General features: G+C 47.9%; 1 protein-coding gene across 2 annotated transcripts in view; it reads right to left on the minus strand.

Moving 5' to 3' along the window:
* KIF6 (kinesin family member 6) overlaps nt 1-17,374 on the minus strand; it is a 192,684-nt gene that overhangs the window by 150,356 nt on the left and 24,954 nt on the right. Inside the window, exons 4-7 of one of the 2 annotated variants that reach the window (XM_077282020.1) lie at nt 7,649-7,796; nt 7,464-7,573; nt 4,254-4,367; nt 2,845-2,974 (exon numbers count right to left, since the gene is read on the minus strand). In XM_077282020.1, coding sequence (XP_077138135.1) covers nt 2,845-2,974; nt 4,254-4,367; nt 7,464-7,573; nt 7,649-7,796 — 502 coding nt within the window. The remainder of the gene's footprint in view (nt 1-2,844; nt 2,975-4,253; nt 4,368-7,463; nt 7,574-7,648; nt 7,797-17,374) is intronic. The other variant, XM_077282021.1, reaches the window with a different exon arrangement.

Here is a 17,374-nt window from a genome sequence, read left to right on the forward strand (position 1 = left end):
ACATTGTGCCGGCGAGAAGGACAATGCTCTGATGTCTTACATGAGCCTCGATGTGCTCCCCATACACTGTGCTGGCGGGAAGACAATGCTCTGATCTCTTACATGAGCCTCGATGTGCTCCCCATACACTGTGCTGGCGAGAAGGACAATGCTCTGATGTCTTACATGAGCCTCAATGTGCTCCCCATACACTGTGCAGGCGAGAAGGACAATGCTCTGATCTCTTACATGAGCCTTGATGTGCTCCCCATACATTATGCCGGCGAGAAGGACAATGCTCTGATCTCTTACATGAGCCTTGATGTGCTCCCCATACATTGTGCCGGCGAGAAGACAATGCTCTGATCTCTTACATGAGCCTTGATGTGCTCCCCATACATTGTCTTCTCGCCGGCACAATGCTCTGATCTCTTACACGAGCCTCGAAGTGATCCCCATACAGTGTGCCGGCGAGAAGACAAGGCTCTGATCTCTTACACGAGCCTCGGTGTGCTCCCTATTCATTGTGCCAGCGAGAAGGACAATGCTCTGATCTCTTACAAAAGCCTCGATGTGCTCCCCATACAGTGTGCCGGCGAGAAGACAATGCTCTGATCTCTTACATGAGCCTCGATGTGCTCACCATAGTGTGCCGGCGAGAAGACAATGCTCTGATCTCTTACATGAGCCTCGATGTGATCCCCATACAGTGTGCCGGCGAGAAGACAATGCTCTGATCTCTTACAAAAGCCTCGATGTGCTCCCCATACAGTGTGCCGGCGAGAAGGCAATGCTCTGACCTCTTACACAAATCTCGATGTGCTCCCCATACATTGTGCTGGCGAGAAGGACAATGCTCTGATCTCTTACAAGAGCCTCGATGTCCTCCCCATACAGTGTGCCGGCGAGAAAACAATGCTCTGATCTCTTACACGAGCCTCGATGTGATCCCCGTACACTGTGCCGGCGAGAAGGTCAATGCTCTGATCTCTTACACAAGCCTCGATGTGCTCCCCATACATTGTGCCGGCGAGAAGGTCAATGCTCTGATCTCTTACACAAGCCTCGATGTGCTCCCCATACATTGTGCCAACGAGAAGGACAATGCTCTTATCTCTTACACAAGCCTCGATGTGATCCCCATACATTGTGCTGGCGAGAAGGACCATGTTCCATGTTCTGATCTCCTACACAAGCCTCGATGTGCTCTCCATACACTGTGCCGGCGAGAAGGACAATGCTCTGATCTCTTACACAAGCCTCGATGTGCTCCCCATACACTGTGCCGGCGAGAAGACAATGCTCTGATCTCTTACCTAAGTTTTTAGTGCAAATATTGCAATGGTCACAATGTGTCACTTTCCTATTGTAAACTGATGGATGTGTGGGGCCGCGGGTTACATTTTGGCGCACGTTGTAAAAACACAGTGAATTCCATCATTACATGAGGCCGTTGTCCGTGCAGACCGGTGACGCTCCCTGCAGTTTGTGAGGCCCAGTAAATATTCACACATTAACACGAGAAACAAGACGACGAACCCTGAAGACCCCGAGAGACATCATGGGTTACACTCTAGTAACACCCAAAGCTGCGCTCACAGCATAAAGTCTCCTGTTTGGGTGGAGATACAATGAAACAATGTCCCGAGGATGAATGCAGTGTGTGAGGAATACGATGAGGCAGACAGTACAGGGTGAAATCACGATTAGCGCCCCCCATGGACTCCAGAGCGAAGAGGTCAATCCACCTCTCACTTTTACACGAAACCTTCCAATCCCCCCACGTGTTAATGATCAGGGGAGGCCGGTGGACGGGAAACGTCTCTGCTCTTAGTAGGCTATAAGTAATGATAACATGTGAACCACACAATGAAGCCATGACAGTCAGCGGCCGCGGACCCGAGTGTATTATTATCAGATGTGATAACAGCCCCACCTGCCCGTACAGCACCCGGCGCCTTTTATTCTTTCCTTCCCAGCCATAAACACTGGTGAAACGCAGGAGGATCCAACCCTGATCTGACGTCACACATGCCGGATTCAGCCCCCTAGACTATACCAGGAGGACGGTGCCATCTTCCTCACCTCCCGCCATCCTCCTGTTCCTCTTCCCTGTCTGCATGGTCTTTTTTAATGTTCACAGACCTTTTCGGCAGGGAGGAGGGGGATGCAGCTGCAGCTTCTCTCTTTGTGTCAGAGGCAGAGAGCGGCTACAGAAGTGAGGAGACGGAGGCTCGGCTCGGGGGAAGCAGCACATCTGAGCGTGCGGGATCTGTTCTCATCTGTTAGTTACAGATCCGATATTTAAAATATAACTGGATCACAACCAGATACAAAATGGAAACTAAAGTTTCTGTATTTGAACGGATCGGTCTTTAAAAAAAAAAAAAAAAAAATCGGCTTAAAAATGACCATCTACGTTTCCGTTTTGCTTCCGTTTTTCCTAGAAGAGTCTCTGAACATCTCTTGTGTTCTGGGCATGTGCAGCGCTAACATACCAGGTGCCCATCCGCTATGAGCCGCTCCCATAGACTTCAATGTGAAACATGTCAAGGATTCCGTTACTCTTGGTTTTTTTCTGGAAGGACAGAAGTTGTGCAGAAAAAAAACGTTGCATAGAAGGAAGGCAAATGGAAGACGTTTTATGCCACTTCCTGGCCCTTTCTAATGAATGGATCCTGTACTAGATTACTTTTTGCGATCCCAAAAATGAATCTAAAAATAGGACTATATCTGCTGTAGAAGGGTACAGGATGCGAGACTCCAAATCTGCAGGTCTTGCAGCTCCATGTCCCCCGCAGAGATAGACGTACACCTATAAGGGCCTATACTGGGCACGTCCGGCTCTGCGGGCCCCCCGCTCACCTCGGCTATCATGCGGTTGGTGTCCCCCAGGAAGAGCAGGTTGAGGGCTTCCTCTTCGGTGGTGGCCTGCTGCATGGACAGGTTCTTCAGATGAATGTTTTGGTCCGGATCCTCCATGATGGTCACCTTCCTGGACACAAAGCAGAAGATATGAGTATTTTGTAAGCTGGTCTTCATGTAGTTCTAGGTTACACTGGGATATTTGGTGGGTATATTTAGGGGCATCCCCCACTTAGGCCCCCCATGGCATAGCCACAGACTAAGCCACAATAGTCTGATCGAGGTGCGTCCCACCCACGTGGCAAATTTCCCAGAAATAGATATAAAGCCGCCATCATCAGAGCTATGAGAGTGGGAATTAAAGGGGCGCAGCACTTAGGCGTTTCCAACCTGGCTGCTCCAGTCTCCCCCTACAGATCACAACACACCGTCTGCGTCCGTCCCAGTAAATAGCTGCAGATGAGGAATATAAATATCGGCGGCCGCGCCATCTGTTTTGTGGCACGGTTGTGGAGATTGGCATCATATTTCTAAGTAAACAGTTACAGGGCCAACGTTCGAGGGCGGCAGTCATTTCCTACACAGACAAGCCTATTTTTGTTTTCCTCGTGGTCGGGGCGGTGAGATCGGTAATCAGTGGATTTGGCGGTCGCACTTAGCGGCAGGTGGTTGGTTTCCAAATATTTTTTACATGTGAGAAGTCCTGACTGTCTCTATGCCTATAGGAGCAGAACAAATATTTCTGACATACTGTGTGCTGCTGGGGGCCCTGCTCCCGGGGGTCTCCATGCTCCTGCACTAGTTATATGCAGCCCTGTCCTCACCAACCACTACCGGCAGCAGCTGGAATTGTGCGCTGCAATCAGACGTCCCCGATCCTTCTCTCCCCCAATATCATTCCTCCAAGCTGAACAGAGCAGTTAGGAGCCCACAGAATACATAGGGGTGTGCGGGCCGGGGAGAGGTGCGCAGGCCAGGGAGAGGTGCGCAGGCCGGGGAGAGGTGCGCAGGCCGGGGAGAGGTGCGCAGGCCGGGGAGAGGTGCGCGGGCCGGGGAGAGGTGCGCGGGCCGGGGAGAGGTGCGCGGGCCGGGGAGAGGTGCGCGGGCCGGGGAGAGGTGCGCGGGCCGGGGAGAGGTGCGCGGGCCGGGGAGAGGTGCGCGGGCCGGGGAGAGGTGCGCGGGCCGGGGAGAGGTGCGCGGGCCGGGGAGAGGTGCGCGGGCCGGGGAGAGGTGCGCGGGCCGGGGAGAGGTGCGCGGGCCGGGGAGAGGTGCGCTGGCGGGTGACTTGTGGGAAGTGAGCGATCACGATGTAACCCATATATGCTATACAGCTCCAACCACAAATCGTCCTGAAAATATTCTGGGCTCATTCATTAAGAACTAGTTACAATCGTACAAAAATTATCAACCTGGACGACTTCTTTTTAATTGAACGATGTCTTGTGAGCGTTTGCAGAGAACAATCATCTTGGTTGAAATTGTTCAATTTGATCATATTAATGGATGAGCCCGATCTGACATTGCTGGTAAAAGAGTAAAACACACCTTAGAAAAGTCACTACAGAGAAGATCTTGTCCTACATTCATACAGGACCTCCTTCTACAGTCAGACAGAAGAGGACCCCTTCTTGTAGTCAGTGAGGAGAGGATTTCATCCTATAGTCAAAATTTAAAGGACCTCTTCTTACAATCAGACAGGACCCCCTCCTACAGTCAGACAAGACCCCTCCTGTAGTTATTGAGTAGAGGACTCCTATTTGCAGTCAGACAGGAAAGGACCCCTTCCTACAGTCAGACCAGAAAGGACCCCTTCCTACAGTCAAATAGGAGAAGACCCCTTCCTAGAGTCAGACAGGAGAGGACACCTTCATACAGTCAGTCAGGAGAGGACCCCTTCCTACAGTCAGACAGGAGAGAACCCCTTCCTACAGTCAGACAGGACCCCTTCCTACAGTCAGACAGGACCCCTTCCTACAGTCAGACAAGTGAGGACCCCTTGCTAGTCACACAGGAGAGTACACCTTCCTACGGTTAGACAGGAGGACTCCTTCTTACGGTCAAACAGGAGACGACACCGTCTTACTGTCAGACAGAAGAGGACTCCTTCCTATGGTCAGACAGGACCCCTTCCTACAGTCAGTCAGACAGGAGAGGACTCCTTCCTACAGACAGGAGAGGACCCCTTCCTACGGTCAGACAGGAGAGAACCCCTTCCTACGGTCAGACAAGAGAGGACCCCTTCCTAGAGTCAGACTGGAGATGACCCCTTCCTACAGTCAGACAGGAGAGGACACTTTGCTACAGTCAGACAGGAGAGGACACTTTGCTACAGTCAGACAGGAGAGGACACTTTGCTACAGTCAGACAGGAGAGGACCCCTTCCTACAGTCAGACAGGAGAGGACACCTTACTACAGTCAGACAGGAGAGGACACTTTGCTACAGTCAGACAGGAGAGGACACTTTGCTACAGTCAGACAGGAGATGACCCCTTCCTACAGTCAGACAGGAGAGGACACTTTGCTACAGTCAGACAGGAGAGGACACCTTGCTAGTCAGACAGGAGAGGACACTTTGCTACAGTCAGACAGGAGAGGACCCCTTCCTACAGTCAGACAGGAGACGACACCTTGCTATAGTCAGACAGGAGATGACCCCTTCCTACAGTCAGACAGGAGAGGACACTTTGCTACAGTCAGACAGGAGAGGACCCCTTCCTACAGTCAGACAGGAGAGGACACCTTGCTACAGTCAGACAGGAGACGACACCTTGCTACAGTCAGACAGGAGAGGACACCTTGCTACAGTCAGACAGGAGAGGACCTTTTGAAGTGTTTCTATTGTCAGAACCCTGAATGCCTGTGCAATGACGACACGAGACCTGTGACAAGTAAATAAATACAGACGATTCGGATCCATTCATTTACATAATGTGACGATTAAAGACTTTACAGGAATAGATGTTTTTCCCCAAAATAGCGATGTTCTAACCAGCAGAAAAGCATTTAAAGCCAAGCATTGATAAATATAGGACGGCTGTCTGTAATTTACCGGTAACAGGATACTGCGTGAAGGCAGAAATAAGCGAGAGCTTCAGGATATTCTGAAAGTCATCCGTGCTTTTTAAAGATCATACTCCAGCCCATTCCCATTAGTTATGGTGGTATAGTGTACTGGGAACACTGGTTGTCATGAACATTGTACAGAACGGCCTAGGACAGGTGTGGGGTCAGCTCAGGAGTACTGCAGACCCTAAGGGTTTATTCAGATTTTGTGATCTGGTCGTGATTTTAGTCGCAGTTTTTCTTAACTCAGCAAAAACACTGCAATATGAAATCATGGCAAAAACCTGCGACATATAAACGGTGAGGGTGATATAAGGGGCGTCCGTTCTAGCCTAGAGGACCCATCACAGCTATCAATCATCCGGCAGAGGACCCGTCTCAGTGACCAATCATCCGGCAGAGGACCCGTCTCAGTGACCAATCATCTGGCAGAGGACCCGACTCTGTGACCAATCATCTGGCAGAGGACCCGACTCTGTGACCAATCATCTGGCAGAGGACCCATCTCAGTGACCAATCATCTGGCAGAGGACCCGTCCCAGAGACCAATCGTCAGCCAGAGGACCCGTTCCAGAGACCAATCATCAGCCAGTGGACTCGAATCAGCGACCAATCATTTGGCAGAGGACCCGTGTCAGCGATCAATCATTCGGCAGAGGCCCCTTCTCAGTGACCAATCATCCGGCATAGGACCCGTCCCAGAGACCAATCATCGGCCAGAGGACCTGGATCAGCAACCAATCATTCGGCAGAGGACTGATCTCATGAATCAATCATTCAGCAGAGGCCCCTTCTCAGTGACCAATCATCCGGAAGAGGGCCCAACCCAGCGACCCAATCATCCGGCAGAGGCCTGTCCCAGGGAACAATCATTCGGCAGGGGACCCGTTCCAGGGACCAATCATCTGGCAGAGGACCCGACCCGTCCCAGCTACCAATCATCCCGCAGAGGACCCATCCCAGTGACCAATCATCCAGCAGCGGACCCGTCACAGCGACCAATCATCCAGCAGAGATCTGTAACTTTTGTTAATTCTTTAATGGCCATTGCTACCGAGTGGCTGATCCTGTAAGGGGCTGCGTCTTTAGGGGGATGAGTCTGTAAGGGGCTGTATCTGTGGGGAGCTGCATGTGTAAGGGGATGAGTCTGTAAGGGGCTACTTCTGTGGGGTGCTGCATCTGTGGGGGGCTGCATCTGTGGGGTACTATTTGGCACCTGGGTGTCTCTCCCTGTGCAATGTTGTGCCAGCGGTGGTCACCACCCAGCAGTACTCTCAATAGAGTAGGGACCCACTACAGAGGTCGCTGTGACGTGGCAGTGGGCCTACGCACTTTGGATATGATAATAATATAATATTCAATATGATAATTAAGAAGCCCGTGTTCAGTTTTGAGACATTCTGCTTCTCCACAGTGGCTCAATGTATAAACCTTGTTGTGCTCCATGACTTCTTTTCCTACAGTTATGGTTTCCGCCTCATCTTCGCCCTGTAAACTGATACAACTGCATAAAACCAAGATGTTATCACCAGATCACTAGTCGGCTCTGACTTACGGGAGGTCTTCCAGCTTGGAGGCCTCATGTTTTGGGTCCAGCAGATCGTAGCCGCACTCGTTGTATATCTCCAGGTAGGAGATGTGCATCGTGTAGACTTTACTGCCGTCCTGGAGAAAATATAAAACTAGATGAATTACACCTGTCCGGACACCACAGTAGCGTTACTGGAGACCATAACCCACCTTCTGCAGCGCCTCGAATATGTAGGACAAGGTCCTGGGGATGATCCCTCGGTCGCTGTAACGCTCGGCTCCTCCAGTGATGGTGAAGGTCTTACCACTGCCGGTTTGTCCGTAGGCGAATATGGTGCCATTATAGCCGGTGAGCACGCTGTCAGGGGAGAGGAATCGGCACATGTACCCCATTATCATTTACTAGAGACTCGGTCTCCATCGCCAATAACATGTTAGGCGACCACATGTGGTATACGCCGGGAAAAGCTCCCAGTGCACACACCAAACATATCCATAGGGTCCCAGCATACTGTTTTAACCTATTTGGTTGCAGTACACAATAGAATACCGATCAAAGGTTTGGACACCCCTGTCCATTCAATGGATTTCCTTGATCTTACTGGAATGTGCACATTGTAGATTAAGACTGAAGGCGATAAAACCACAAAGGATACAAACAAATGGACACTTGTGAACAAACCAGAAATTGAAGCTTTTTCCTTGTACCCCATTTCTCAGACGACAGCGTTACGCCCCATCTGTAGCTTCATCAGGTGTCACCTGCAATGGCTTCCCGCAGTCATGAAGGATTTCCTGGAGGCGCTGAGAGCTTTGTCAGCTGCTTTGCCTTCACTCTGCATCCAACTCATCCCAAACCATCTCCATCGGGTTAAGGTCAGTGATTATGGCAGCCATGTCCTCTGACGCAGCCTCCATCCCTCTCTTGCTCAGTCACATCGCCCTTATATTGCCTGGAGGCCATTGTTCTGTTAGAACACAGATGATGGTCCAACCGAGCACAAACCAGATGGGACGGCGGTGGCTGCAGAACGCTGTGGGGCTTGCTGGGTAATGTATTTGGAGCAAATCATCACCAGTGTCCCCAGCACAGACCCCCCCCCCCCCCACCACCACCACCACCATCACCGCTCTCCCTCATACAGATGTCCTCTGATCTAATGTCCTGTCTGTGTTATTCAGCCTAAACAAGGGCCTTCTTGTTTGCAGTCCTCAGTAGTGGCTTCTTTGCAGTAATTTGACCACAAAGTTCTTGTTTCTTGAAGTCTCATATGGAAGCTGATGTGGACTTGTCTGCTGCTTGATGTCTGTGCATCATTTATTAGGGCTGTTATCTAAGGTGCTCTCAATTTGTGGTTTCTGAGGATGGCAACTCTGATGAACTTATCCTCTGCAGCAGAGGTCATGCTTAGTCTTCCTGGGGCGGTCCTCATGACAGCCAATTTCATTATAGCAGTTTTCATAACTGCACTTAAGGATCTTCAAGGTTCTAGCAATTTTCCAGATTTGTTGACCTTCATGTCTTCTGGCAATAATGGACTGTGGCTTCTCTGTACTTAGTGATGAGCTGCTTGCCATATTCTGGGCAAATGACAGTTGTGGAATAGGCTCAGCACTGTATGGAGCTGCACACTGACAGTGCCGCTGCAAAAAAAACCTGATGGTCACAGACATTTGCTGAAGGCCTGCGATTCCACAAATGTACTGCTAATGAGGTGACCTGATAATTGGAGCCATTACTGATAAAGACCTGTTGAAGCTGCGAGGAGGAGGAATATAAGGCAGAAAAGATATTCTGGTTGTTTGTAACAACTTTCTTTCCATATGCAAGTATCCTGTATGGTTCTGCTGCCTTCAGTCTGAATTTACAATGAGCACCTTCCAACGAAAACAAGAATATATATACAGTTAGGTCCAAATATATTTGGACAGAGACAACATTTTGCTAATTTTGGTTATAGACATTACCACAATGAATTTTAAACAGAACAATTCAGATGCAGTTGAAGTTCAGACTTTCAGCTTTCATTTGAGGGTATCCACATTAAAATTGGATGAAGGGTTTAGGAGTTTCAGCTCCTTAACATGTGCCACCCTGTTTTTAAAGGGACCAAAAGTAATTGGACAATTGTCTCCAAGGCTATTTCATGGACAGGTGTGGGCAATCCCTTCGTTATGTCATTCTCAATTAAGCAGATAAAGGGCCTGGAGTTGATTTGAGGTGTGTTGCTGGCATTTGGAAGGTTTTGCTGAGAAGTAAACATGCGGTAAAGGAGCTCTCCATGCAGGTGAAACAAGCCATCCTTAAGCTGCGAAAACAGAAAAAACCCATCCGAGAAATTGCTACAATATTAGGAGTGGCAAAATCTACAGTTTGGTACATCCTGAGAAAGAAAGAAAGCACTGGTGAACTCATCAATGCAAAAAGACCTGGGCGCCCACGGAAGACAACAGTGGTGGATGATCGCAGAATAATCTCCATGGTGAAGAGAAACCCCTTCACAACAGCCAACCAAGTGACCAACACTCTCCAGGAGGTCGGCGTATCAATATCCAAATCTACCATAAAGAGAAGACTGCATGAAAGTAACAACAGAGGGTTCACTGCACGGTGCAGCTACTCATAAGCATCAAGAAGAAAAAGGCTAAAAAACATCTAAAAAAGCCAACACAGTTCTGGAAGAACATTCTTTGGACAGATGAAACCAAGATCATCCTCTACCAGAATGATGGAAAGAGAAAAGTATGGCGAAGGCGTGGTACAGCTCATGATCCAAAGCATACCACATCATCTGTAAAACACGGCGGAGGCAGTGTGATGGCTTGGGCATGCATGGCTGCCAGTGGCACTGGGTCACTAGTGTTTATTGATGATGTGACACAGGAATGAATTCTGAGGTCTTCAGAGCCATACTGTGTGCTCAGATCCAGCCAAATGCAGCCAAACTGATTGGTCGTCGTTTCATACTACAGATGGACAATGACCCAAAACAAAGTCAAAGCAACCCAGGAGTTTATTAAATCAAAGAAGTGGAATATTCCTGAATGGCCAAGTCAGTCACCTGATCTCAACCCAATTGAGCAGCATTTCACTTGTTAAAGACTAAACTTCAGACAGAAAGGCCCACAAACAAACAGCAACTGAAAACCACCGGAGTGAAGGCCTGACAGAGCATCAAAAAGGAGGAAACACAGCGTCTGCTGATGTCCATGAGTTCAAGACTTCAGGCAGTCATTGCCAACAAAGGGTTTTCAACCAAGTACTAGAAATGAACATTTTATTTAAAATTATTGAATCTGTCCAATTACTTTTGGTCCCTTTAAAAACAGGGTGGCACATGTTAAGTAGCTGAAACTCCTTAACCCTTCATCCAATTTTAATGTGGATACCCTCAAATGAAAGCTGAAAGTCTGAACTTCAACTGCATCTGAATTGTTTTGTTTAAAATTCATTGTGGTAATGTCTATAACCAAAATTAGAAAAATGCTGTCTTTGTCCAAATATATATGGACCTAACTGTCTATATTTATTACACGATGCAGAAACAGAACAAGTGTTGTCATGTATAAAACATTTCAGATGCAGACGGCAGGAGACTTCATCCTCTTCTCTCAGCAGAGCCCACCCAGAGCGACCTAGGAAGGGAAACTGGGCAAACTCTGCATATGTGACGGGATATATGCAGAAATGTGACATGCAACGTGTCGTCAGCCACATGTAATATACAAATTATATACTAGAAATGACAGAAGAGGCTCCGGGGTCACCGGGAACGTAGCAGAGCAGACATATGGATGGGAAGATACAGATTCCTCCCCCCATGGACATCAGTAAAGTGCATCACTGATGGAAAAGGTGGATTATATGTACAAGTGCTTCTCACAAAATTACAATATCATCAAAAAGTGTATTTATTTCAGTTCTTCAGTACAAAAAGTGAATCTCATATTAGACAGATCACTCTGTGTGTAATGTGTTATGGTGACCTGGTGGTTTGGAGCACTAGGAATGACCTGATGAGCAAACTAGTAATACAGGACCAGCTCTCGGAAGTGGGAGCTCTGCTGACCGCAACCCCTAATCCTATCACAACAACTAGAAATAGCCGTGGAGCGTACCTGACTCTGCCTAGACGCCTCTTCACAGCCTAAGAGCTAACTACCCCTAAAGATAGAAAATAAAGCCTACCTTGCCTCAGAGAAATTCCCTAAAGAAAACAGGCAGCCCCCCACAAATATTAACTGTGAGTTAAGATGGAAGTCACAAACACAGGAATGAAATAGGTTTCAGCAAAGGAGACCAGACTTAACTAAACAGACTGAGGATAGAAAAGGCAACTTTGCGGTCAGCACAAAAAACTATAAAAACCACGCAGAGTGTGCAAAAGAGACCCCCGCACCGACTCACGGTGCGGAGGTGCCACTCTGCATCCCAGAGCTTCCAGCTAGCTTGGCAAAATCATGATAGCAAGCTGGACAGAAAACAGAGATAAACAATTTAACTAGCAGGGACTTAGCTTTTGCTGGAGTAGACAGGTCATCTGCAAGATCCAAGAGAGAACTGAACCAGTACTAGAACATTGACAGCTGGCATCAAGTAACGATCTGAGTGGAGTTAAATAGAGCAGCCAGCCTAGAACTAAATGAGGTCACCTGGAGAAGGAACCTCAGAACCAGCAGCTCCACTCACAGCCACCAGAGGGAGTCCATGGACAGAACTCGCCGAAGTACCATTCATGACCACAGGAGGGAGTTCGAGAACAGAATTCACAACAGTAATGACTCTATAGAATATGAGATTCACTTTTTGTATTGAACAACTGAAATAAATTCACTTTTGATGATATTCTAATTTAGTGAGAAGAACTTGTATGTATCTACAGTTGAAGGAAATAAGTATTTGATCCCTTGCTGATTTTGTAAGTTTGCCCACTGACAAAGACATGAACAGTCTATATTATTAAGGGCAGGTTAATTTTAACATTGAGAGATACAATATCAAAAATAAAATCCAGAAAATCACATTATTCTGACTCATGGGTATGTAGAACGCAGTGGTGCCTGGATAGGCCAATTCTTTTGGGCGCTTCCGTATTGACCTGTACTCACGTTCATACCGATTTATCAGATAGCTTAACTCAGCCACGTTCTCATGTAAGAAGACTCCAGGAAAAGAGGATTGCTTTAACTGAAATTCTTGTATTATGATGAAAGCAGCAGGTAAAAAGGAATATTCAACAGAGTACATGCAGTAGGATGCATACAGATATGGTGATGATGACAAAATGGAGAATAAGGGCGTGAACAAACATACATCACAGGACTACAGTGAGAGAGTTGGGACAAAATACAGGGAAAAGCAAACTTCTGCCTAGAAAGAAGGATAAAACACAAACAATGCAAACATTGAATGATTTCCCAAGTCGTGGGACATGACACTCCCCGTCTGAAATCCTTGGATTTCACGATGTCCGTAATTCTTCGAAGTCGTTCGAACCTGAAAAAACAAGAGGAAGAAAAACGTGCATGCAATAATAAAACATAAAAGATTTTTAAGTCCAACTCGTTGTTGTTGACCCGTAGATCACACCGAAAGATAAGTTCAAGTATATAAAACCCATCTTCAGATTGGGGAAGCCGCAAACATGCAAACTCTTCCACCAACCCAGAATCCAATGGGAATGTTAAGGGTTCAATCCAATGGAAAATGTCAACATTCAATAAACTGGGGAATGAGGAGGAATGCTCCCCGCCGTGAACAACGTCCAGGAGCATGTTCAGTTCATGTGGTATCCTCCTTACGTAGAAGCAGCACGAGTTCAGTGACCGGGCGGAAGAAGGTTCGGGTAGAGCCCCCTTTTGTCACCTTAACTTCTACCTTACGAGTCTTTCCGTCCTCACCGGGTAGGACCTTGGTGATAAGTCCCATTGGCCAGTCATTACGATGAGCCTCTTTGTCCTTTAAGAGAACAAGGTCTCCTTCTTGGAGATTGGGACTGGGCGTCTGCCATTTGTGACGGTTTTGAAGCAAGTGTAAATATTCGGTCTTCCAGCGATGCCAAAACACATTAGCCAGGTGTTGAACTTGTCTCCACTGACGTTTGTAAATGTCCTTGTTATCGAAATTCCCAGGTGGGACTGTAGCGGCTCCAATCTTCTGTGTAAGGAGTGTAGCTGGAGTAAGTATCGTTGGAGCATCGGGGTCGGATGATACTGGAACCAAAGGTCTAGCATTTATTATGGCTGACACTTCTGCGAGGAAGGTGACCAGAACTTCATGAGTAAGGGGAAGTTTATGGTCCAGCAACATGGAGTCAAGGATCCTTCGTGCAACACCAATCATGCGTTCCCAAGATCCACCCATGTGTGAAGAGTGTGGAGGGTTGAATACCCAAGTGCATCCATTGTCGGACAAGAAGTTGTCAAACTGCAGTTCCTTGCAGGCTCCTACAAAGTTTGTGCCGCAGTCGGACCGGAGTTGCTTAGCAGGTCCCCGGATGGAAAAGAATCTTCTTAGGGCATTGATGAAGCTGGAGGTATCCATGGATTCAATAACCTCGATGTGAACTGCACGGATACTGAGACAGGTGAATAGGACAGCCCACCGCTTACTGTTCGCGGCTCCTCCACGGGTTTTCCTGGTAACAACCGACCATGGTCCGAAGACATCTACACCAACATATGAGAACGGTTGGTCCATGCTCAGTCGATCTGCTGGGAGGTTCGCCATTTGTTGTTGTTGGTGTTTTCCTCGTAACCTTCGACACTTGACACATCTATGGAGAACTGAGGAAACGCATCTCTTCATTCCCATGATCCACAAGCCAGCAGACCTGATGGCACCTTCAGTAAGATGTCTGCCTTGGTGCTGTACTCGTTCGTGATAGTGCCGAATCAACAGAGTAGTGACGTGATGTCGACCTGGAATGATGATAGGGTTCTGCTCCTTATCGTATAGGTCTGATTTACTTAAACGTCCTCCCACTCTTAGAAACTTGAGATGATCGACTACTGGATTCAAGTCGAGTAGAGTGCTGTTTTTGGACACGCTGACTCCCTTGGTAATACTGCCAATCTCATGTGAATATTCTTCTTGTTGCACACACCTGATGATAACTTGTTCGGCATGGTCTATGTCGTCGGCAGTAAGACGACTCTTACACACGTGCCAACCATGGCACCCTGAGGGCTTGTCCTTTGTAAAACAGCGAGCAATGTGAATGAGACGAGCTACAGTTCGTACAACGGAGGACCAGCTTGAAAAGCGTTCAAAACGATGAGACTTCAAACCTTGCCTAGATGTCATTGAAGTATAGTGAGCAGAGATAGTTTGTCTTATCTCCTTGTCAGATTCTGGTTCCACCAGCTCATAAGCATTTTTGGTGTTGTTCGCACAGAAATCTTCGTACAGGAGACTGGGAGGCGTTAACCACATGTTGTCATCAAGCTTAGAAGCAGCTGCGAGTCTTGTACCTCGGTCGGCTGGGTTTAAATCGGTGGAGATGTGATGCCACTGCTCAGGGGTAGAAAAACTTCTGATGCGCTCTACTCTGTTGCTCACATATGTATAGAACTGCTTTGTTTGGTTGTGAATGTACCCGAGTACCACCCTGCTGTCAGTGTAGAAGGTAAAGGAATCAATTGTAATGTCCATTTCGTCTTGTACAACTTCAGCAATTTCTACTGCCAATACCGCAGCGCAAAGCTCGAGTCTGGGTACAGAGTGTGCAGGCTTTGGAGTTAATTTGGCTTTACCCAGGATGAAACCACAGTGTACCTTGTTAGCTCCTAAGGTCATCAGATAAGCTACTGCGGCTATGGCTTCTGTAGATGCGTCAGAGAAAATATGGACTTCTCTTCTGATTGCAGTCAAAGGTGATCTTGGAGAATAACAACGTGGGACTTGGAGTTGCTCTAAGAACTTCAGAGACTTCTTCCACGCCTCCCACCTTTGCTGTTTCTGAGTTGGGAGCGGGGTGTCCCAATCCGTGTTCTCGGCCGTAAGCTGTCTTAACAGTATCTTGCCTTGAATAGTGATGGGTGCTACAAACCCGAGAGGATCATAGATGCTATTTATGACAGATAGGACTCCTCGTTTGGTAAAGGGTTTGTCATAGGGTGACACTTGGAAAGTGAAGGTGTCCCGTTTGATATCCCACAGTAGACCAAGGCTGCGCTGTGTTGGAGGAACATCGGAACCCAAGTTGAGGTCCTTTAGGTTTGTGGCATGGTCCTCAGATGGAAACGCGTTCATTACCTCTTGACTGTTAGAGATAATCTTGTGGAGTCTGAGGTTTGATGTGGATAGCATTTCCTGTGTTCTGGAGAGTAGGTCAATTGCATCTTCGCTTGTGGGCAAGGACTTGAGCCCATCGTCCACGTAGAAGTTCTTCTCTACAAATTGCCGAGCATCGGAACCGTACTCTCTCTCACCTTCCTGGGCTGTCCGTCTCAGTCCATAGATCGCCACAGCAGGTGAGGGACTGTTGCCGAAGACATGGACCTTCATCCGGTAGTCTATGACCTGATTGTTGACGTTGTTGTCCTTGTGCCATAGGAACCTAAGATAGTTTCTGTTGTCTTCTTTCACAATGAAGCAATGAAACATCTGCTGAATGTCGGCCATTATGGCAACAGGTTCTTGTCTGAAGCGGATCAATACTCCAAGGAGGCTGTTGTTCAGGTTGGGCCCAGTTAGGAGCAGGTTATTGAGAGAGAGGCCTTCAAACTGAGCACTGGAGTCAAACACCACTCTGATCTGATTAGGCTTGCGAGGGTGATAGACACCAAAGGATGGAAGATACCAACATTCTTCTCCCTCCCTCAGTGGTGGCGCAGGTTCAGCATGATTTCTGTCAAAGATGTTCTGCATAAAGTCAATGAAATGCTTCTCCATCTCTGGTTTCCTCTTTAGGGTACGCTTTAAGGATGAGAACCTTGCAGTTGCTTGCTGCAGGTTGTTCGGCAACCTCACTCTTGGGAAACGAAAGGGTAAAGGAGCTACCCAACTGTTGGAGTCGTCTTGAACAAATTCTTTATCCATAACCTTTATAAATTCTTTATCTTCCCTTGTGGGTGCCAACTTGTTGTCATTACTTGTGGAATCGAACACTGATGACCCGAGGTTTTCTTCCCAGGACTGGAGTGTGTTCATGTTGTTGAAGGATTCCTGTTGCCACTTGGTGTTGCTCACTTTCTCTTTCACCCAGTAGTGATGTGGGCATGGTTGGAAATGGGTGCTGCGACCATTTGACAAAATGTGTGTCTTGTAAGAGGAGATGTTGTTAGGTCTCTTCATCTTGTGTATGCAAACATTGCCTATGATTACCCAGCCTAGATCTAAGCGTTGGGCAAATGGTGCATCGTGTGGTCCATTAATTTGCTGACGCACCTTGTGCAGCCGGAGGATGTCTCTGCCTAGCAGAATCAGGATATCTGCACTGTTGTTGAGGGCTGGTATCTTGTTTGCTATCCCCTTGAGATGTTGGTGATGAAGAGCAGCCTCTGGCGTTGGGATCTCTTCTCGATTGGATGGAATCTGGTTGCACTCGACCAGTGTAGGTAACGGTATCTCGACGGTGTTCTCGAGAGATGTCGCTGTAAGACCACTGGCCCTTCTCCCATAAACCTCTGTAACACCACTGCAGGTACCTAAGGTGTAAGGGTAGGCATTTCCCTTTAAGTTAAACATATCAAAGAGTTCTGACCTTGCAAGTGATCGGTTGCTCTGATCATCCAGAAGGACGTACACCTTCACGGCTTTCTCTGGGTGACCGTTGGGATATACGTTCACCAGGCAAATCTTCGCACAGGACTTGTCCCAGAGGTCTTCTCCGCAGACTTCTGTGCATGAAGAAGATATTGTGGTATGGCTTGCAGTTTGAGCTGCGTCCTCCCCGCCATGGCTCGTGGTGGGGGAAGGAGTAAGTGTAGAGT

The sequence above is a fragment of the Ranitomeya variabilis genome, chromosome 2 (assembly GCF_051348905.1).
Source record: "Ranitomeya variabilis isolate aRanVar5 chromosome 2, aRanVar5.hap1, whole genome shotgun sequence".
In the NCBI taxonomy this organism is placed as follows: domain Eukaryota; kingdom Metazoa; phylum Chordata; class Amphibia; order Anura; family Dendrobatidae; genus Ranitomeya; species Ranitomeya variabilis.